The sequence below is a fragment of the Rhagoletis pomonella genome, unplaced genomic scaffold (assembly GCF_013731165.1).
Source record: "Rhagoletis pomonella isolate Grant_MI unplaced genomic scaffold, Rhpom_1.0 Rhpom_scaffold_00030, whole genome shotgun sequence".
NCBI classification, from domain to species: domain Eukaryota; kingdom Metazoa; phylum Arthropoda; class Insecta; order Diptera; family Tephritidae; genus Rhagoletis; species Rhagoletis pomonella.
In genome coordinates, this window is record NW_023458584.1 from 391,332 (window position 1) to 414,647 (window position 23,316).

Consider the following 23,316-nt stretch of genomic DNA (forward strand, 5'->3'; position numbering starts at 1 on the left):
TTGCTTGTATGTATATGTAGTATGGTTTGCTCCACGTGCATTTGGCCGAGTCCGACTAACCCCAACTGAAAATAGTTAGAAACCTAGTTTTGCTCTTTTCATTGTCTTTTCATTGCAGGTAAACAACGGGTACCGCGTTGAATACCTTTAGGACTTAAGCGGTTGGGTCCATTCGTACTTCGTGACCGAGTCAGCGGTGCCGCTGCACTTTAACTCGCTGCACTATGCCCATGTCAACAGCAATTATCGTTGTATATCGTTGTAAGCTCACACTGTTCATCGCTTTATTGCTAAGTATTCGTCAGTATATAGTCAGACGGTGGGACATCGCTGCCGGCATCATCGGCTGGAGGCTCGGGTTCATCTTTCCTCTTCGATTCCCTATATTGGCCCACCAAGCTCACGTATGACCCTTTAGGCACATCCTATTCTCTCTGCAGCTTCGTGAAATTTCTCTTCATACCACCTATTCTTTCGGGCTCGCTGAAATCTCACTACTTCTACGGCGGCATGTAATGAGCGGGAGAGGTCGTACCGCTGCTCGCGTGTGTCGGTTTGTTGAAGAGTACTTTCAGATAGTGAGTCTGAAAATCTAGTGCAGGCCTTCCCAAAGTGGGTGACGTGGCACCCCAGGGTATGCCAGGGTGCCGCTAGGGGCTAGAGTATACTAGTGGTGTGGGCAAATTCTTTTGACTTTCCATACACAACGCAAGTGGTTTGATCAAACTTCAACATAGCGGCCAAGAAATCAAAAAAATTTTGATTTTTATTAAAATTACCTTCAGCGGCTCGCCAAGCCCCATACACAACACAAATAGCTTGCAGCAAAGAGATATTTCGCTCTTAACCGTAGTTCCCCAGTACGTCTTGTCAACGTAAAATTTAATCAGAAAATTTTCAGAAAAATTGCCGAAAACGTATCCTTTTCACAACCACTCTCGGTATTTTGTAGACCCAATCCGCGTTTCATCCACTTTTCATCCCGTTTTCGGATTAATTTTCGAATTTTTTGCTGGCTGGGCTGTTCTCGTAACAAGTCCAGCAGCTTCGCGTACGTGTATATATTACTTATTCCTTGGAACTTCACAATCACACTGTCAAAGAGCGAATCGACGCAATTTTAGAGGCAGTCTTCTCGTGTTTGTGAGGTACCCATTTGTAATGCAAAACGAAGAAGAACGAAGTACTTCAGACTTACGCCAATAGCGACGAAATTTTTAAAGCTATCGACAAATTTGTACAGAACAATGGTTTGAAATGGGGTAAGTGTGCGGATATTTGCGGTGGTTGGAAAAACGAAACGGAGCAATGTCTAAGATGAAGCAAGAGGCAGAAAACGCCACGAGAAGTCACTGTATGATCCCTCGGTATTCCCTGGCGACTAGGAAGCGGCATCTTCCCTAGATTTAAAACCCGATTGCATGACGCTGCGAAGATAACAGAGGCCTGCGAAATTGAAATAGATCTGTAGTTTTTTCTAGCACGTCGAGATTGTTTTTTACTGGTGACATGTTTATTTTAGAATTTCTAGCAATTTGCATGAAAACCCCATAAATAAACAAAGTAATCGGAAAAACGTATGTAACTTCGAAGTTAACGCTAAGAAAATTTATAACATCCGGTTTCACTAGCAATTTCCATATAAAATTCAAAAAATTTAAATCATTTATCACTTAAATTGCTTTCGTGAAATTGGCTGTAAAAATTATTTTCTTAACGTTAACGCGCATTACCAGCGTTAACTTGGAAGGTTTAGAAAAACCATTGTCGAATAATTTCCCAACATTGACTCTGAGGATGGCTTCAGCTGGATAACAAACCCGTTTTCATGTGGCCCGAAAAGTAAACCTACTGAGATAACCAATTAAGCCTTTGAAAACCTTCTGGACATCAGTGAAGACAACACTTTGATTATTAAATATCACGAAGGGAGATCGAACATCGAAAGTGAAATTATGAGCTATGCAACCGTGTCGAAATTTTCTTTGAGTATCGAGTTTTCTGTCGAACAGAATTTTGCTTTCGATGGTGTAGCGAAGAGTTAGAAAATTGTTAAAAATGTATAATTTTGCATTTGTTTTTTTTTTTTTACTTTAAGGCGGCTAGACACTAATTTAATTTCCAGCTCCAAAGGCTGGTTTTACTTGTGAAAGAAAACCCCAATACTCAGTTGGCACGAACTCTGAGAACAAAATCGTAAGCTGTTTATAGGTTTAAAATATTGAAAACTAAAATATTTTAAATAGATTTGGCTTACAAACGCGCCTTTAGACAGTCGGAAGTTTTAAATAAATATGTAGCCAAAATTTCTTAAATATATTTTATATCAAAATATATTCAAAAGACTACACTTAAACCCTCTTAAACATTTTCTACTCCTGGCCAGTTTACCAAGCTCTCATCCTATGACGAATCGTTGAACCAGAACTCCGTTGTACTCATTTTTACCACGTTTTTATAAACTCGCTCTCCTTTTTATTTCATTTTAATTTGCACAAATTTACATACTTATGTATAAGCACACTATTTAGTTTGTTCGATTTGTAAACAAAACTTCTCAGCGGTGAAAAATATACTATTGTAAATAACCTAATCGAGCGAAATTTACATAAGCGCTATTCTTCATCGAATGAGCGTCATAATACCAAATGAAAATTCGCTCGATCAGCACTTTCGACCACAGTCGTATGCAACTCATAATAGGGGCCTTACTTTTACATTTCTAAGTTAGACTGCATTTAATACAAATGCTTACATAAACAAGTAATTTTTAAGCAAAAAAAAAAAAAAAACAAAACCGATTTCAATTCCCATCTAAGAATTTAAGATTATCGTTAATCTATTCATTATTCAGTGATCGGATTTAAACCAAATTAGACCACTTGTCAGGTACCACGGTAATCGGTTAACTTGGCGGTAGCATACATAGAAAAAAATAATAAAATATTCCGACGAATTGATAACCTATCCGTTTTGTGAAGTCGGTTAAAAAGAAATACACCAGCAAGCTCTCAGCGTCAAATGATTTAAGGGTCAAAGCTGCCAATAAACTTAAAGGAAATAATGAAATCATCAAAACAATTTCAGTCCTCACATTAAAGCTAAAGGAGCATAAAGTTTGCATTGTGTTTTTGTTTTTTTGATTTCGTTGGCATTTGAAGAGTAGGGGTGCCGCGAACTTTTTTTAGCTCAGCAAGGGTGCCGAGGTAAAAAAAGTTTGGGAACCCCTGGTATAGTGCACAGTGGCACGTGCATTTATTATCAACAAAATAGTATGTAGTAGTTGTTTGTGGTAGTGCCCACCTCTGATCAAAAGCAATTGTTATTAGAGGAAGTTTTTACGCAGCATATTTCAGTAGAAGTTTGTATGGACATTTTGTAAATGCATTTTACCTTAACTGATCAGTACTTCTACATTTACTATTCCATTTAGATAATCAGCGACTTATTACTTGTATTTGTAGTTTGACATGCTTACCGAAAGAAACTTTTTTTTTATTTTGTTAAAAATTATTCAAAATTGGCAATATACATAAATTACTAGCTCTTAAACTACTAATCCGTTTTTAAAGATTTGGTTTAGTTTAGGCTTTACTAGTGTGAGTAGAAATTTAAAAATGGCCAATTGTGTTCATATAAAAACTGCAATTTAATGAGTGCATTTTTTTTCAGACAGCAAAAACTCTAAATTTGTTTAATTATAACTCAAAAACTATTTTACTTTCTTATTTTTTGATTTCATATTCGGTTTCGGCGGAATAGTTTACATTAAAATTCACATAAAAATCTGGTAGGTCCGCAAATTTTTTATTACTGAAAACTTTTGTAATTAGTTCCCTTGAGTAACATCAAAACTTTTTTAATGAGTTTTGCTTAATTTTCCAAGGTAAACTATAAACAATTAAGTTTTTATACAAATCATATACTCATATATGGATTAGTGGTGCATCAATTTCCTTTATATACTATGTATATTTATTATAGTATATTAGACATGCATATATATGTACATATACTAGCTATTCAAATATTCAAACCTACTTTCAGTTCCGCCCATGATTTGGATACAAAATCAATTAGTCGGCGCTGCTATTGGCCAGAACATTACGCTCGAATGTCAATCGGAAGCATATCCGAAATCCATCAACTATTGGATGAAGAATGACACAATCATTGTGCCTGGTAAGCAATAATTTTTATTACATACATATGTGTGGATGTAGCTATGTGCCCAGCTAGCACATTTGCCAGACAAATTCTGATTTCAGTTAAGTCGGAAAAATATCTGAATAAAAAGTTGACTATTTGGACAAAATTTAAACCGAACTGTTTAAATTCTAAACCCAACATATGTGCTCTCTTTTTTCAACTTGGAAGGTTTGTTTTTGAAACTGTTTAGAACTAAAACCGAAATTTTTAACCGTGTAGCACGACCTCTAAAGTTATTTATTGTGCGTGGCTCTCCGCCTTAAATGGGATGGCTTTTAACCTTCCTATACCCGCGCGTTGGTCTGTGAGACCGAGAAAATGATTTTACGTAAATTTTTGTTTTTCCAGAAACTCTACAAAGCTGAATTTACTGCTAGCTTCCGCTTTTCTTGCAAGCTCTATATTAGTGTTGATTTGGCGTTTGCACTAGACAGGCGTGTTGGTGAATTTTATAAAAATTGGTCTGTGGGACCGACGCGGGTATATGTGTAATTTTTTGTGACTACATGCCGACAGTATTTTTGTTTGGAACATGCTATTATGGTGTGTCCTGAGTGTTTCCGTAAGGATAATGAATAAGATAGTTTGACGTTTTTATAGCAAATAAATATTTTTTAAGCTAGAAAAGGCATTTTTTGTTTTTTTTTTTTGAAGAGGTAAAAGCGTAAGTTTTCTTTTTAAGGCAGATTTTTACATGAATTGCGATATGCCATGATTTTTTATTTCAAGACTAAAAACTAATATAATTTATAATTTATGTATTGTCCAAGAAGTGTTTCTAAGTTATTATAACTTATTTTTATTTATGTGAATAAAAAAATATGTTATTGTTTTGTTTTTGTAGTACTTAAGAAAAAATTATCGATTTTGATGGCTTTTTTTGTTAATCACTTAAAATCAATAAAATAAGTGAATACAAATTTAATGCGTAGTTTTATTTTTTATTACATCTACGGGATTGAAAAATAATAATTTGTTTTTAGTTTTGTGTGAAAAAACTAATATTTTATGTAGTTTGAACTTTCGGTCTGTGAGACCGTGCGCGGGTATATGTGTTACAAAAATTAACGCGGGTATAGGAAGGTTAATGTAGCCTGGCACTTGCAAGGGCGCCTTGTTCCAAATTTCAAATGGATTTAGTGAGCTAGTCTGCGCCCAGCGAGAGCGTCACATTCATAGAGAATGTGTTCTGGAGTTTCTTCGTCCAGATCACAAAAGCGGAAGACGTTTCTTTCTGAGAGATTAATTTTATTGTGGTGACAGTTAAGGGAGCAGAGTTCCGCGTAGTAGCCAGAGAGAGTTTTGAGGTCCTCTCTACTTAAATTGAGTCGTATCTTTATTCTCTGAATAATATTTATTTTATTTCTTTAGAAATAAAATTTAAGTAGAAAATTTGGCTACGCTTTTATTTAAATTTTCATTAAGTTAAGTACTCCTTAAAGTTTTTACTAAATGCAAAAACCATTTTTACTCCCCTAAGCCAACCCAAAGCCACTCAACACAAAGCACTCAGCACGAACGCTTCTACGAGTGACCATCCGGCTTACACACAAACATGTATAGAGCTTTTGAAACAGAAAGTGCAACGGACGTTTAATTAACATTTTGTCAGCCATTTTTAACCGCATTCAGGAATACGAAGAAGAAAAACATACACCCACAAACACATACGGAAAGCTAGTAAATATACGGACAAATAGTAGTTGCAATGAAAATCTATACAGAGTTGGAGAAAAGTCACAAAAAGTGACACGCACAGAAAACGAATGAGAAATGTATGTAGTACGTGCAACGAGGAAAGAAGAAGCATAGTTGAAAGCTTGAAAGATATGAAGTACTATATAGAGTGGGGAAAAGGGGGCGTAGAGGCAAAAGAGTAGTACACAACAAAAAGTGGAGACAGTCAATCAGTGTGCGCTGCAATTGTTTAAAAGGATCCACTCAAATCGTAAAAGCATCAGCGCTGACTGACGATTGCCGAGATGATTCAGCTACAAAAAAAAAACTATAGTCAAAATAAAAATAAATGAATGCTAAAAACTGAAAACTTACAACAGCGTTGGTAAATAAAGAAAATGGCAAAAACCAATAGTGGTCGAATGAAGAAGGCAGCACAAAAAGGTTAAATGGAAGTAGTTTGGTTTTTGCACTCACAAAGTGACATCCTCAGAGTGAAAGGGATGTAAAATGGAATGGTCAAATGAAGTGTATGATATGTATGTTTGTATGTACATAAATATGTATATAGGTATACATATAGAATACAATTTTTAAGGGGCGCAAAAATAAAATTGGTAGTACTGTCTTAGACAAAATTGAAAAATTAATAGCATAGTAATTTTATTTATTTAAGAAAACGCAAACAGAGCAAGTTTAAGAAGCGATATTTTTAAAAGATCTTGCTTAAGATTTAGAAAGTTTATACTAAAGTTTATGTACGCTGGTATGAAAAAAAACTCGTAACTTCTACAGTTTTGGTGTTTCCATTCTCAAATTTTTACAGCGTACTCCATAAAGCTTGACAAATATTCAGGTTGAAAAAATGATAAAAATCAAACATGAGGAAGTTAATAAAAAAATAAGAAATAAAAAATGCGATTTTTCAATGCATACATTTTGATACCTTAACTGATTTTTTCCGACAAATAGTTTATTAACTGCAAATTAAAATAATTATATTTTTAAAAAAGAAAAATAAAATAAGTTCCTAAAAATTACATAAATGAAAAAAATATATAAAAAAATATATATTTAAAACAAGTCATATACAAATTTAATAGTACCGTTAATTTTTTCATGATCCAAATATTGGATCTAAGCCTAACTAGTATTGGACCACCTCTGAGGTACCATAATAATATTTCTCAGTCCCACAGAATTTGTTTTGATAACTTTTGATTTTGAAATTTTGGCAAAGCACGGAAAGCGGGTGTAATTTTAGCCCGATTTGAGTGATTTTGGGAGGAGTTGCTTCAGTAGTTACTGATTTATCGCAGTTTTCGTGTTTCTGTAAATTACCGTTATATGGACGAATTGATAACCTCCCCCTTGTTTGAAGTCCGTATTTTTTGGTGATATATCTTTAGAAGTACTATACATCTCCCCAAAATATTTTCCCGGATGCGCCCCTGTGCCAGCCTATCATTTTTATTTACTTTACCACATTCCATTTTGGTTACTCTCACTCTGACGAATTTGAAGTCGCATGCAAATAGAACTGACAAAAATTCAAGAACTTAATGCATTTTTGTGGTAAAGTGACACAAACGCACGCATGGAAAGTGAATATGGAAATACGCCTGCATACACATGCCCTTTTGCAACAATGTATATACACATACATACATATAAATGTATATATAGGGGGTGTCGGTATATTAATGTACAAGTCGAAATATCTCTAAAATTCGCAAGCATATCTGTTTCTCTTTATCAACAATATTTACGTACACCAGAAATTCGCAATGGATTGGATAACATCTGATTTAAGCAAAAATGTTTTAAAAAATGAAATACTTATTTATGTAGGTTCAGAAATTATGTTATTTTGTTACACAGTCCAACGAAAGATCAATATACTCAAAAACTAAAATCGCTTTGAAACGACTTAATTACACTGACTTTTAATCCATCAATCGAATTTGTTTGGCCATCTCTTTTGCAAATACATTCAGCCACAGTTCACACACTCATTAAAAATCAGTACATTTAAAAAGCTATAGAAAAGTAACTCGTACACTAAGAAAAAGTGGCGTGTTTTTTTAAGAAGCCTAATTTAAGGTTTTCCCATGTTAGCGATTCGATATTTTTGAACAGAAAAATTATTTTTCAAACAAACTTTTGTTGGATCGATCACATAGTGGTGTTGTCTAGAAATTGTCATCAACAATAAGTTCAGCCCAATAATAAAATTTCAAAAAACGCCACTCTGTAGTTTGTGAAAAGTTTGTTCGACCGATCACAGGATGGTACTGTCTAAAAATTCTTGTAGAGAATGAGTTCAGCCCAGTAAAATATTTCCAAATAAAGCCACTCTGTAAATAGCAAAAACAAATTTGAACAAATGTACCAGTCGCGTAATTTGGCTTAATTCAAGGCGAATATTTAAAAGCACACTTCCATGTTGTGCCTGTAGCTGAGTGTGCAAAGATGCTAGCTACAATTGGTTGCAGCCAAGGGTGTCCAGCTTCAAGTGTCATTGGGCGGAATATATAATTTCAATTTTTTTTGTTCGTGTTTGTTTTTTTTTAATTATGAAAAAGTATAAGCGAAGTGCACAACGAAACCGTGTTGAAGCGAAAAAGTCGCCAAAAATAAATATGTTTAAAGTAAACAAAAGCTTTTTTGGCATAAAATCATATGTGCTTTTGTTTAAAACTAAGACGATATGGTTTATTTTTTTTTTCTCAGTGTAGGAAAAAATTAACTCGACTTTGGGACTGGTGAACAAAAAAAAAAACAAACATTTTTTATACAGCGTAATTACTGCTTCAAGTAAATACTCATTTTCTCAAAGCCTCAAGTAAACTAAAATAAAAAAAAAAAACAAGTTTTCTACTACAGAATATTTATATCGAAAATTTTCATTTTATTAACCCTGCTTTGATAACCTACCTCTACGAGACGTATGCTCTTTAAACTTTGCGCTCTCTATTGCGCGAAATGAAGATGGTATTTCCATTTAAAATCAAAGATATTTCTAAATCAAATGCATTTAAATAATAAGTAAATATTAAAAGCCTCCATATCTTTGAAAAAAATTGTCATACGAATTTTATTATCATAAAATCAAGGCAAGCAAACTATGATATGTCTAACAGACGCATGGTTATCTTCTCAGCAACTCTAGGTAAGATTATCAAATCAGGGTTTAAATCTCGTTTAATGTTCTCTTAAAATTTTACTCTAGACGTTTATCTACCAGATAGACCTTGAAAAATAAATACAACAGCTACTCTATGCACTGCAATCAAAATGATGTCCTGTTTGCATATCTGCCTTTTAGTGGCGGAAATCACTTGTAGAAACAAACTTCTATTCAACAATTGAAATATTTTATTCATTCTTTAGCTTTGCTAAACTTTTGCTTGTCAGTCTCAAGTATACATTTAAAAAAAAAATGTGTGTGTTTTCTAGTTTATATGCCAACATTTAAGAAGCTCAAGAAATAAATTGTCTTAGTCTCAATTCCCTTAGCTCTTTTAAAATATTTTCTCTGCTATAAACATTGCCGCTTTAAGCACTTGGAAGCACATACATACATATGTACCTATTTAGGTGCATACTCGTACTTACATATGTATATGTATTTACATGCATTCATGACTATCCTGACAACGTACTAAATACATACATACATGTATATGTTTATGCACACACACATGACCGTCTCCTTAAAAATTTTATTTTGCTAATGTTTTAGCTTTGGTTAGTGTTGTGTCCTTGTCCATTTGACAAGCTGTACAAGCAATGTCAACGTCCGGACAGACACGTGTCTTAGCTGGCCACTTGTTTGGTTTGTAGAGATACTCGTAATCTTGTGCACTTGCACGCATTTGGTGCGCTCTTAAAGTTTTTCAAATGATTGTCAACTTGTAAGCTTTCTTTGGCTTTTTATTAGAGTGCACACAAGTAGATTGGTTTTTGTTATTTTCTAATAAAAAAATTTTTAAAGGTTTAAGAGAAAATCGCAAAAAAATAGTTGCTAACAAACAATTACAGTTAATAGGAGCTAATATAATACAAAATAAAAGCACAATGCACCTGAGTCCACATTGCGAAAGAGAATCGTCCTTCGATGCCGCTCTAGTACGTTTCATACCAGTCTTACTATTGCAAGGATATATACTAGGCTGCTTCTTAAAATGTCAACATCGAAATTTTGTATGGAACATCCCTTCATTTCGGTCTACGTTCAAAACTAAGACATCGAAGAAAGTTTAAAGTTTTTCAAATATTTTTTAGGGTGGCTATCAGGGTTGGAAAATGTTAAAATTCGGCAAAGTTTATTTTTTTGTTTCATTAAAAATTTTAAGAAAAACGGTTTGAGCTCGGAAAGCCCATATTTCTTAGCAGTTTTCAAGCTAGTGTTTTTCGGAACTTAGGAAAAATTTGAAAAATGCTACATCTATTACAAAAAATTTAAATAAATTACCCTCTTTGGAGCTTAATTTTCCACGACGCATCCATAGTGAAAATTAATATGGACTGCCTGAGCTCAAAACGATTTTTTTTTTATTTTTTCAATGGCAGCAACTTACGTTAATATTTTAATATTTTCAACACCTGGCGGCACCTACAAATTATTTTAAAATTTTCGTGGATGTCTTTAATTTGCAGGTGAAATAAAATGAATGGGTGTCCCATAAAAAATTTATTTTATTTTTTACATTTTAAGAAGCACCGTAATACCTACACTGCCATTTATCACCCACAAAAACCATACGTGGCTAAATTTTGAGAAAAATCTGTTTGAAATTGGATATTGTAAAAGTAAAGGATAATAATTTAAATAAATAATTTAAAAAAAAACTCTATTTTCACATTTGTTCCTTTGACTTCAACATTTAATTTTTCTTTTTCATTTGCTTTCTTTTTTTTTTTTTGAGTGGCTACTGGCGGCCGCTATTGCTGAGTGGTTCTACTCCGTAGAACCTGTGTTTGATACCTGTTCCAGGTAACATCTAAATTATAAAAAGCTTTTTCCGACTACGGTCGGCCCGCGGCAGTCAATGGCAAGCCGCCTAGTGTATTTTTGCCATAAAAAGTCTTCTCATAAAATCCGTTTGTCATTTGGAGGAGGCTTAAAATTCTAGGTACTTCCATTTGTGTAACAACATCAAGACGCAGACCACAAAATGAAATAGAAGCTCGGCCAAACACTTAGCAAAAATGTAAGCGCCGAAATATTATTATATTTTTCCTTTTTCTTTTATTTTGCTTTTTCATTTCCTTTTCCTCTATCTTTTTTTCATCTTTTAACTTTATTTTTACCTTACGTATTTCTTTTATTTTGTTTTAAACTTCATTTTTTTATCTATGTATCTAAATATATTTTTACCTACCTTTCTTAAGCTATAAATATCAGCCATTCCTGACAGGTAACCATAGTTAAGGAAGCCCAATTTGTTTCACATTTAAAAATTTGCCTGCAGGTACAATTGTGTAAAATTTTTAAGTAAAAATTCTTATATCCAACTAACTAACCAACCAACCATAAATTCATACAAGCACCACATACAAATGTATGTACATTAGGGTGTTCCAAAAATGCATGTGGAGAAGTAAAGTCGGAATTTTTATGCTTTCACACCCTAGGATTCTTCTATGCCGAAAAAAATATACCCCAACCCCTATTTTTTATTTAGTCAAATCAAAAAATATTTAGAGGTCGATCAAAGCGCCCAAAGTTTGCCATGTATTTTATATGGGGGAAAAACAACTTTTCGTAGAAATGGTATAAAATAGTTAAAAAACAGAATTTTTATACCAGAAAACTAAATTTATCTGCAGGAGATTCCCAATAATGACACCCAATTGTTTACTTAACCATTTTTCGATCGCAACTATAATTTATAGGTCCGCCAAAAACCCAAAAAAAAACCCGAAAAATGCAATGGGACGTTAGTATTAAAAAATGGTTAAATAAACAATTTGGTATTATTATTGAAAGTCTCCGGAAGAGAACCAGAGTTTTTCGATCGAAAAATATTGAGGTTCAAGAATTCTATACCATTTCTACGAAAAGTGGTTTTTTCCCCATATAGCAATACATGGAAAACTTTGAGTGCTTTGAGCGACCTCTAAATATGTTTTTGGAACCAAAGTAAAAAATAGGGGTATACTTTTTTCGATATAGAACAATCCTAGGGGGTGAGAGCATTACAATCCGAACTGAACTGTTTTTCGACCACCCTAATGTACATACAAGCGACGTCTGTAGTAGCTCAAAGCTCGACGTTAAGACATCTTCATTCACACAATTCAATTCAACCAGCCAAATAATCGCTCAGCTAGGATATACATATGTATGTAAGTATGTATGTATTTTTGCACACACCTTTGCAAACTAAATACAGCTGCACAAGCATAAATACCTGGCAATGAGTAAAATGATCTGCGCTTCACTGCACTTCTTGCCAAGTAGTACATACCCTGTAGGGATAACACGAACTAGTGAACCAGATTTCTAGTTCAGTACTAGTTCTTTATTGCCAAAAACGAACCAGTCCGATAGTAGCTAGTTCCGCACCAGTCCAAAAGCAGTGAAATGTAGTACTTTCACTAAACTATTCTATTTTAAATTTTAAAAGCAGGGAAGGTAATCATTATGAGTAAAATAATTTAAACAGCATTTCATCATTATTTTATGAATTATTATTGAGTTATATTTTTTCGTTTAAACGGAAATAATTATTATTTGATTTTTATTTTTGGGATTACAAATAATGATTAAGTTATGATTTTTATTTTTTCGCGCAGAGATTATCATTAATTTTCAGTTTTATTTTTCCACTTAAAAATAATGATAATTTATAAAACTGAAAAGGCCATAAAGACGCAGCCTACTGAAATTTGTACCTGAAAAGTTTGGGTCTTATTCCTCTTATAAGGGTGCGGCTACTTCTCAAAAAAAAAATATGTCGGTTATCACGCTGGTATAGTTTTTGAAATGATTAATAATCATTATACTTAGTGATTCCATAAACAAAGGCCAAGATCCTGAAAGACAATTGAGAAAGGCAATGCAGTTGCAGAAAAAGAGGCATTTAAAAAAAAGTGTCAAAATAATTACCACTTTCTCACTAAATTTATTTAAAAATGCAAGCCACCAGAGCTTCCTTTTTTTTAAGAAAAGACAAATTAAGTTGTTTTATGCAATCCACTACAGCTACGTTAATACAGTCAGCCAATAAAGTTTAGGTACAACGAATTTTTTACAATACGGGCAACTATTTTTTTAATATTTTAGTTTTCGGTAATTTTATATAAAAATATGGTCAATTCTACAACAAAATCCCCAAAAATCAGAGTCCCAAACCTTGTGCAAAATTTAAGAAAATTCTGCAAAATTCCATTAAAATAATTCACTTTCTATTTACGCTCTCTAGAAAAAGTTTTTTAGTCCATTCAATTTTAGTATAATGAAGTGCAAGTGTGAGGAAGCTGGGACTTACTAAACAAACAAAAAATTGCTAAATATCAATGGTAAGTCCTAGCTACCTCAAACTTGCACTTTGTTATACTAAAATTGAATGGGCTAATAACTGAGTACTTAACTTTTTTCTAAAGAGTGTAAATTGCAATACTTGGATGTAAATTCGCAGTTTTCTTTAATTATGCATAAGGTTTGGAACTCTGATTTTTGGGGTTTTTGGTGTAGAATTAACCATATTTTTATAAAAAATTAGGGAAAATAAATTATTTAAAAAATAGTTGTCGGTATTTTAAAAACTTCACTGTACCTAAACTTTATTGACTGACTGTATATCTTATTTAAGTTAAGTACGAAAAAAACTTTGGAAGTACTTCATATACATATAAGCTTAAAAAGAACTGAATTTACTTAAAAATCAATATGCTTAAATTTAGACAAGTAAGACAAAGTGAGCTAATATTTTTACTTTTAAGCAGAACTTTTTTTTTTTACTTACTACTTAAGTTTAATACTACTACTACTACTAATGTGGTTTATAAATTTTTAATAAATGCGTTTAAACATTTGTGATTGTATTGTCCTTCCTTCAACCGATCGTATTTAATTTAGAAGGGAAATGTTTCGACAAGCCTGATTAGAAATGTAGATCTAAGGTGACGAATTTATAACAGGTTGGGAAGTATAAAAAATGGATGCAGATCGAACTAGATCTCATCTGTCGAATTTGGACCTGGTTCGGAACTATAGAAAAAGGGATGCAAAACGAACTAGATCTTATCTGTCGAATTTAGAACTGGTTCGGAACTAGAGCCAAAGGGATGCAACGGGGGACAATTGACACTTCCTAGGACATCGCAATGTTAAATTCGCCAATCGCTAGCATGCAAAAGAGAATTAACGCGTACTAGTCATGGTTCCAAACGCACTAGAACCGAACCAGTTCCGCACTAGTTCGTTTTCCTACATGGTACATACATAGCTAACACCTAGTTCACCACTAGTTGAATGCTTGCTTGTACTTATGTATGTACTTACATACATATGTACATATAGCTAAATGAAAGAAAGTCAGCTTGTGTTTGTTTTCGTGTGTTGTTTTTTGGTGTTCCTTCTTGCTTACCAAAAGTTGTTGCTGCTGCACTATCGACTCTTAAGTAATCCTTGTCCATTTTAAATCATCTCTAATCCTTGATGGAGTGATATGCACTAATTTGGCATTTTTATTTCATTGCGCAAACATAGAGCCAATGAATGGTGTTCATCTTGTGTACATGTGTATGTATGCATGCCGGTAGTAGTTGGTCCACTTGGCTGCCATCTACCTTGTTATATACCTAGTACATTAGTAACTCTTCGTACTCCCATATTGCGAATGGCTGTGGTTGTTATGCTTTCGCTACGACATGGCAGGTGAAGTAAGATTGCCACATTCACAACCATTCGATTTGGGTGACCTCTGCTTTAGTTCACTTACTACATATGTAGGTGTTTTCGTTTTGCTGCCACTGCATTTGTGCTTGGCTTGTTATTTAACCTCTCTTAAAATTGACACTTTTCTTACCTGGGCAAACATGCATACATACATATGTACATACATAGGTGCAAATGTTTTTGGTGGTTCTGTGACCTGGCTTAATATGAATTGGTCAGCTTGGTCATTTAACCTTTTCTCCTTTTTTTTGTTTTTTTATTTCTTAAATTTTTATTGAGAAGATTTTTCAAGTATGCTTTGCTAGTAGTTAGTAGAATTCATTGCAAGCGTGGCGAAGGTTTATGAATTTTATTCTTAAAACAAAAATGTTATTCTGGAAGGAAAATGGCACACTTTTCTAAAATATCTAGCTAACATTTCACGATCAATGATTTGAAATGTATCATTGACCAGTCTAAATAAGAAGAACTCATGAGTTTAGATAGATGCCTGTGAAGTTGGCATACGGTTTGACGCAAAAAGAAAAAAAGAAAAGTTCTGAGTAGCTTTTCAACAGTTCCAGGGTTGACATTTATTTTATCTAAAAATTTTGATTTTTCGATTTTTTTCGTTTTAGGAACTCTAAAACTATTGAAAAGCCACTCTCAATATTCTTAATTTAAATTTTTTCAAAAATTCAAGTTTTTCGAATTAAAAAAAAAATGGTTTACTCAAGAACTCTAGGTCTTTTGGATTTGGACTTATTTTTTTTTCAAAAATTTATCTTTTTTGAAGAAAAAATTTTTCGGCGTAATTTTGCAGAACTTTTTTGTTCCTTTAAAGTAACTTTAGAACTATTAAAAAGTTACTCAGAACAGTAATAATTTGTTTCAACTATTTAGCTTTTTCGACATTTTTGAAAAATAAAAATTCGACGTAATTTTGCAGAAGTTTTTTTCCGTATACTGCGTGATCTAGTATACAACATTTTTGAAAAATTATTTTTTTTTGTCAAAATATCCAGAAGCTTTTCATCTTTTTCAAGAACCCTAGAACTATTGAAAAGTTAACCTTCTGTATGAGCCAGAAAAACTTTTTTTTTAATCTTTGTAAATATCTCAAAAACATGCAGCTTTCCTGAATAGTGAATAAAAGATAGCAAACTTAATTAACCTTCATTTAAAATATTAAATGTTTTGATGAGTATACGGCTCCTTTAAATATTATATATTTGTTTGATCGACCTTTGTTTCTTTTATCAAAAACCGTTATATCTCGAAAATACACTCGAAAACTACACTTAGAAAAAAAATTATTTTTTGAATTATCAGTTCGCACTTTATAACAAAACACTAACGATGTCCCAGCACCAAAAACTTTTTCTAAAATTGTTGTCTTTGTTATAAATATTTAGAGTGTTTCGATATACTGAAAATGATAAAGGTCTGGTTAATATAACCTATAGCTTTCATGCAACTGATTGTTAAGATATGAGGTTTTACTCTAAAAATCCTTCATTTAGACCATGTTATTTCGTGAGCCTTTTACTAATTGATCACGCACAGTTCTACTTAGAAGATCGTCCCCTATACGGTATATCTCCCACTCCACAGATTGTTCAGATATAAGGTTTTGCGATATAACTCCATCTAGAAGCAAGGTCTGAATGCTCAGAATTAAATCGATTAAGCCATGACTGTCTGTCCGCTTATCTGTGATACGATCTTTATTTTTTTCGCCATGAGCTTTCTGGCGATAAATAATGAAAATAGTGCGAAATTTGTTGTACTTAGCTGCATAAATAGAGGAGTTATAAGAAAAAATATCATGTCCGAACAATCAGTTGTGTTTGAGCTATATGTTATAGTGGTCCGATATTTCCGGTACCGACAAATGATTAATACATTATCATAATGCACTCCTTACAAAATTTCAGCGGGATATCTTGAAAACTGAGCGACTAGATTGCATTCAAACACGGGCATGGCTAAATCCGCTCAGCTCGACGTTCTGACCATATAAGTACACATTCTAGTACTTACAAACATCGGACCAAATACCATTGCATGCTCATGAAAGGTGTAAACACAAATATACATATACCGTTACGTAAATGTTAAAACCTGCCAAGTCCACTTTTTTCGAAATTTAGTACATAGATTTTTCATCTCTCCTGAATAATTAAAAAAAAATGGACTTGGCACCTTTTGACGTTTAGATAACGGCATATGTATGCATATATGTATTATTTGACCATTCAAAAATATTTAATGTCAATTAAATTTATTTAGCTCTTTTGTGACAAATTTTACCTTCGTAATCTTGCAAATACAGTTAAAGGATTAAACGAGCCTAGGAGTATATTATCTGCAACAGACCATTGTTTGAGTAATTTTTCTGTATATATGTTTATGTTAGTAATTTAGTAAAAATTAAATTTATTTTGATAGATATTTATTTAGTAAAGATGAAACTGTTATTTAAATACTGACTATTTATGACACTATAAAGTTATGCATAAGGAAAATATTTCATAAACTTTATAATTACTCAACGCATGTTTTCGTTTGATTTTGCTTGCAGGTGAGCGTTTTGTGCCCGAAACATTTGAGACTGGCTACAAAATAACGATGCGATTAACCATAAACGATGTTGACACACTGGATTTCGGTTCATATCGTTGTGTGGCAAAGAATTCGCTTGGCGATACAGATGGCACAATTAAACTCTATCGTAAGTGAACTATGAATGTCTCATAAACTAACTAATGTGCCTACCTACATATAGTATGTACATTAGGGTGCTTTTGTTTTGGTGGAAAACACCTAAAAAACTCCCTAAAAATAAAATTTCCTACCAAAATGTTTTATAAAACTAAATCGCTAATATCGATATTACCTGTAGACATAGGGCTTAATCAACAATTTCTACAATTTAGCTCAATAATCAATGAAAATTCCAGACTACCTCAATTTCAAAGCCCAATATCCGGAGATATATCGATGCAAGTGATTTGGAGTTTTAGAACTGTTTTGTAGGAAATTGAATGTCCTACAAGTCTGTCATTAGGAATTTTTCTGTAGCTCATGTTGTTTACGAGATAAGCGCAAAAAACGGGAATTTAGTTAAAATATTGGGTTTGGTGACCCGTACTAACTCGCTGGTGGGAGCTAGAGTTACGCCGCAATGGACACTTTTGTAGAGCCTTCCATTCTGAATAAAATCCGTTATTTATCATAACTATACCATAAAATTCCTCTGAGCTGTAGAGTTTTGAAAAGTTTACATGTATTTTATATGGGAAATCTTTGCACGCCTTGCGCAAGCACTTAATGATAATATTAAGAGCTAACATTTTCAGGGAGATTTTAGGTGTTTTCCACAAAATTTTGAGCTAGGAGTGAAAAAAAAACATTAGTCGAAAAAGACTAAGCACCCTAATGTACATATGTGCATATCTGTGTAAACACCTAAAAACACGCACTAAACTGATGAAGAACAAATGAGATCTAGGGTATTTTAAAAAAGGAAAAGTGCTGGTTCATATGGATATATTAAAATATATATGTATGTACATTCATTTGTATATAAAATAGAAAACCAGCAATTTGTGTTGAGTGACCGTCTGCATATGGTGTGGTGTGGGGTAAACTTAGCTATATATTTACATATGTTGTATTGCGGTAGATTGTACTGTGCTGTGCATGTTGTGCCAATGGACTTCTTTGGGTTTTAACTAAATTAGGTCAATTCAAAAATTGTGGGTATTATGTGGCATTCGGTTAGGAGTCAGTATTTGGTGTGCATTTTTGTGAATGAAAAGATAAGAAAAACATTTATGGGACAACATTTAATTAATTTATACAAGCCAATAAGAGTTGCTGCAGCACACTTGATAAGCAGCAAATGAAAAGGCGTCGTCTTTTGTGACTGTAGTGGCTACAACATTTGATAAATTAAATTTAACAAAAACACTTTATTCTCTCTCTTTTACTGCATAAATTTGTAAATAGTAATCTGAAGCTTAGCTAGTCTAGACTTAATTTACGTAGCTTAACATAACTTTATATTTCGGCCAACCTGTTATATGAGGGACTGTGTTGGCTGTTAATTAAAATTTAACCTACCCCAAGAAAGTTAACAACCTGTAGTTTTGAGAATCTTAAGTAACGGCCTTACGCAAATTTAGAGCCTTGAGATAATCAAGCTTGCCAGACTTTTATTTTTGTATTTCTTAAAAACATATGAACGCCAACATCAATGTTTTCGTGAAATTTTTTGATATGGCGATCTAGGCCGCGAGCTGTCAAACAGCTGAAAAAGAAAATACAAAAGCAAAATATTTTCGCTTCTGGCTTAAGTTGACTTGTTTACTCATCTTTGACTATTTCTTAAGGAAAGTTAAATTAAGTTAACAGGGCAATTATAGAAAATATAGTAAAAACTTTCGTAGCACAAAAGTGTTAGAAAAAAAGCTCTCTCAATCACCACTCTTGGTGAAAATCTATTTTGGGAGAAATCACTTATATGTCATTTAGCTCACGTCGCTCCAACGTCGTATCTCAGTCAGTGGAATTTATTTTATTTTTTTTTTTCTTTTTTATTTTTAAGATTTAATTTTTTTAAAAGAATATATTTTTTAATTTCATTTAATTTTAAAGAACTTATTTTATTTTTTTATTTAGATTTTTATTTATTTTTTTAATCTCATTTTCTTTTAATTATGTATTAAATTTTTAGAAGCCTTTATTTGATGTATTGGTTTTTCCGTTAATTTTACTTACTTTTAATTTTTAGATTATATTTGTTTTTTTAAGAAAAATATGTTTATATTTAATATATCTTTATGATCTCATCTTCGTTTTTTTTTCTCAATTAATTTTCTTTTAATTTTTGGATGCCTTAAAAATAAAAATTCTTTTAAATTTTTCTTAACTTTCAAGTATTATTTCTTCTTCTTTTATTATACTTTTTTCTCATTAAATTTTTGGTTTTATTGTTTTAAAAGGAAAAAAAAATTAAATTTAATTTAATTTGTTAAAGACTTATTAATGTTGCTTTATTTTCATTTCATTTTTTATTTAGTTTTTTAACTTCCTATTGTTTTCAAAAGAAAGCTATATACAACTTTTAATTTAATTAAATTTTTTAAACTTAAAAAAACTTATTTCCAAAAGCCCAATAGCATAACGCTAATGCCCCCTCGCTAGCATATCTTGCAAATAATCTTTCGAAAGACAGTAAAGAGCTTACTGGCGCTGTAACCGCCTAAGCGATTTTGGCCGAGTTTAACAAAGCACGCCACTTGTTTCTCTTCTGTGCCAACTGATGCCAGTTGAAAATACAAAGTGAAGCCAAGTTCTTCTCCACTTACAAGGAGGCATCCCCCTTCCACTAGCGGGTTCCGAGTTGAGTACTTTCAGAGCTGGATAGTCGGAGTCCATCCGAACGAGATGGCCAAGCCAGCGGAGCTACTGTATTTTAATTCGCTGCACAATTGTTGTAAAGGTCATACAGCTCATCGTTCCATCGTCTGCGGCACTCGCCGTCGCCAATGCGTAAAGATCCGTAAATCTTCCGCAAAATCTTTATCTCGAATACTCCAAGAGCCACCTCATCGGATGTTGTCATTGTCCATGCTTCTGCACCATATACAAGCACGGGCATGATGAGTGACTTATAGAGTGTGGTTTTCGTGCGTCGAGAGAGGACTTTACTCCTGAATTATCTACTTAATCTAAAGAAGCACTTGTTGGCAAGAGTGATTCTGCGTTGGATTTCCATGCTGACATTATTATCGGTAATTATGCTGGTTCCCAAGTAAACTAAAATCTCTACTTTCTTGAAATTATAACTATAAACAATGACGTAGGTGCCAAGGCCCAAATGTGCTGACACTTTGTTTGGTGACAGGAGATACTTCGTCTTGTCCTCGTTTACCACCAGACCAGATGCCTTTTAGTGCTGTCAAAAGCGGCTTGGAACTCGCTCTTTTCCATGGTTTAGCGTACTGGAAATACCTGGTCTACGGTCGATTTGCCGGGCTTAAAGCCACCCTGATGAAGCCGAATCAGTCCGTTGTTGCTTGCTTCAGTCTTTCACACAATAGATACTCTCGATAAGAACTTGCATCAGCTGTAAAAGAGGACCATTGCTATTTGCTCAATAAAAATACCTCAGCGTCAAAAATAAACATACCCAGCAATGTTGCGTGAAAAAATTCATTCAACGGGCACTCAATTAAGCACTAATAGAGCAATTGAGAATTGAAATTTCGTAAGGTAAATCTATTTCAATTAGCGTCTTAATTGAGAAAGCTCGATAAGCTAAAGGGGTTATTTTTTGAACTTTTCCAATTATTACCATCTAAACCCTTACTATTTAGATAGAGAGATGTTTTTTTCTAAAAAGAGAGCATGGAAACTAACTCGACTAAGACAGCCATCTGAGTAGAGAGCGTGTCAGTCGTGGCAATATTTAAATCCTGTCCACGTAATTCGCTGTCAAATTGTGAAAGGGAAATTTTATTTCCACTTGTGAACAGCCAGGAAGACCTTTCTGTCTCATTTAGGAAATACTAAGTTTACGTTGCATGGTAGACTGCAATTAAAAAAGTGCAAATCGATTTCGAAAATATATTTGAACTTGCTGGCGCATCACCAGCGATTTTTATTTTTGCTGCAAGCGGAGTTAACCATTCCAGCGAATTATCGAGAAATAATGAAAATTTATTTTTTACAAAAACTAATTATTTTTCGGAATTGAATTGTCTTATTATTTATTCGAAAACTACTGGACAGATTTTGATGAAATTTTTACAGTTTGTTAAAACGTATGTGGACCATGTTTACGTTATGTTTGTTTGCTCATATAATACCCCATATAAGAAAAAACAACAGCAACTACAACTTCCACATATAAGAAAAGACAACAAATAGAAGCTTCATATGTGAGAAAAGGCAACAACAATTAAAATTTCACATATATAAAAAAACAACAAAAGTTTTGAACAAATAAAATAATTCTTTTTCTGATTCTTTCGCTATTTGCTCGGGATGAATTTTGAAATATGTATTTCACTTTGGATATCAGGTTACAATTCGGATATGTGGTCTAAAGGAGCTTCATGGAAAATACTTTTGAAGAGGGTTGCCACATGTTTCAAAACTTTAATTCGTTTAAATTGGTAAGATGACTACCATAGTACTACAATATGGTTATCAAATTAAAGCGGCATAAGAAAGCTTAATTTTCTAAAACTTTTTTAAGAGTGTTGTCATCTGTTTGTAAAATTGAATTAACTTAAATTGATAAGGTAAACGAAATGGTAAAAATTTTTTTAATTAAATTTTTAAATTAATTTTTTAATTTAAGTTTAAATTTTTTAAGAGTGCTGCCATCTGTTTGTAAAATTTAATTAACTTAAACTGATAAGGTAAATGACATATTGCATTAATGGTATCAAAATAAAGTGATTTAAGAAAGCTTAGTTTGGAAAATATTTTGAAATAGGGTTGCCACCTGTTTGGAAAATTTAATTGATAGGATATATTAAAAATTACAGTTTTGGTATCAAACGAATAGTATTTAATACATTTTCGGCATAGAAACAATTTTCATGTTCATTATCACCAATCTAAAAATTTAAGATTACAAATTTAAAAATAAATAAAATATTTCGAGATGGGCACCATGCGAAAGGTGTTTCAAACAGCTTTAGTAGAATGAAAATAAAATTCACAAGTTCTGTGATCCATAGATTTTTCAAAAGTATTGTCACTGTTATTCATATTTTCACTGAGCGTTTGAAATACAAATTTTAAAATGCTTATGAAACGAAAAATATCAAAAAATTTCTGAATGGAGGGTAATTGTTGTCACAAAATTTTTCAAAGGCAGATAATTTTCGAGATTTGGCGTTGGGTTTTTCTCTTTACAACATATCTAATGTTCTACCTGCATTAAAAATACAAGCATCATCTACCTACCTATTTTAAACTTAATTTAACATTTTACAAAAAAAAAAAAAAAAAATTATTATCCTGAAATTTAATCCTCTACTTGGAATAACCAGTGATTTAACATTTGCAACATTCTTTAATTTAATACATTTCATACAGACTTTTCAGCACACAAGTACACACTACATACATACCTCTTGAGATTTGTTACTATACATGAAATTTTTGGTTGACCTATATTCTAACTGAAGTGCTATACAAAAGTGTTATTTTTACCATCCTGATATGGGAAATTTATTACTTTTCTCAAGCCGTGTTTCGTAAAAAAATATTGTAAACTAACAAAAGACTCGGTTAAAGTACATTTTACCATCACTTGTATTTATTTGATTGGCTGGGGAAAAAAATTCTGTCTTATTTTATAATCATTACGGGGGAAAGAGATGCTGATATAGGTCGGCGAATTCAATCAACTCAACGACGAGCTACCTCACCTGAACCCACACTGATGACCGGCGAGCGACTGAAAATAATAACAGTCGTATATTGGTATGCTCGAGTTATATGTACATATATAT

The 23,316-nt window shown here is 32.8% G+C and overlaps 1 protein-coding gene across 1 annotated transcript in view; it reads left to right on the forward strand.

Moving 5' to 3' along the window:
- Window positions 1–23,316, forward strand: part of LOC118749672 (lachesin-like) — an 82,149-nt gene that overhangs the window by 18,069 nt on the left and 40,764 nt on the right. The window contains exons 3-4 of the mRNA XM_036484471.1: window positions 4,048–4,182; window positions 17,361–17,510. Of these exons, the coding sequence (XP_036340364.1) occupies window positions 4,048–4,182; window positions 17,361–17,510 (285 nt within the window). The remainder of the gene's footprint in view (window positions 1–4,047; window positions 4,183–17,360; window positions 17,511–23,316) is intronic.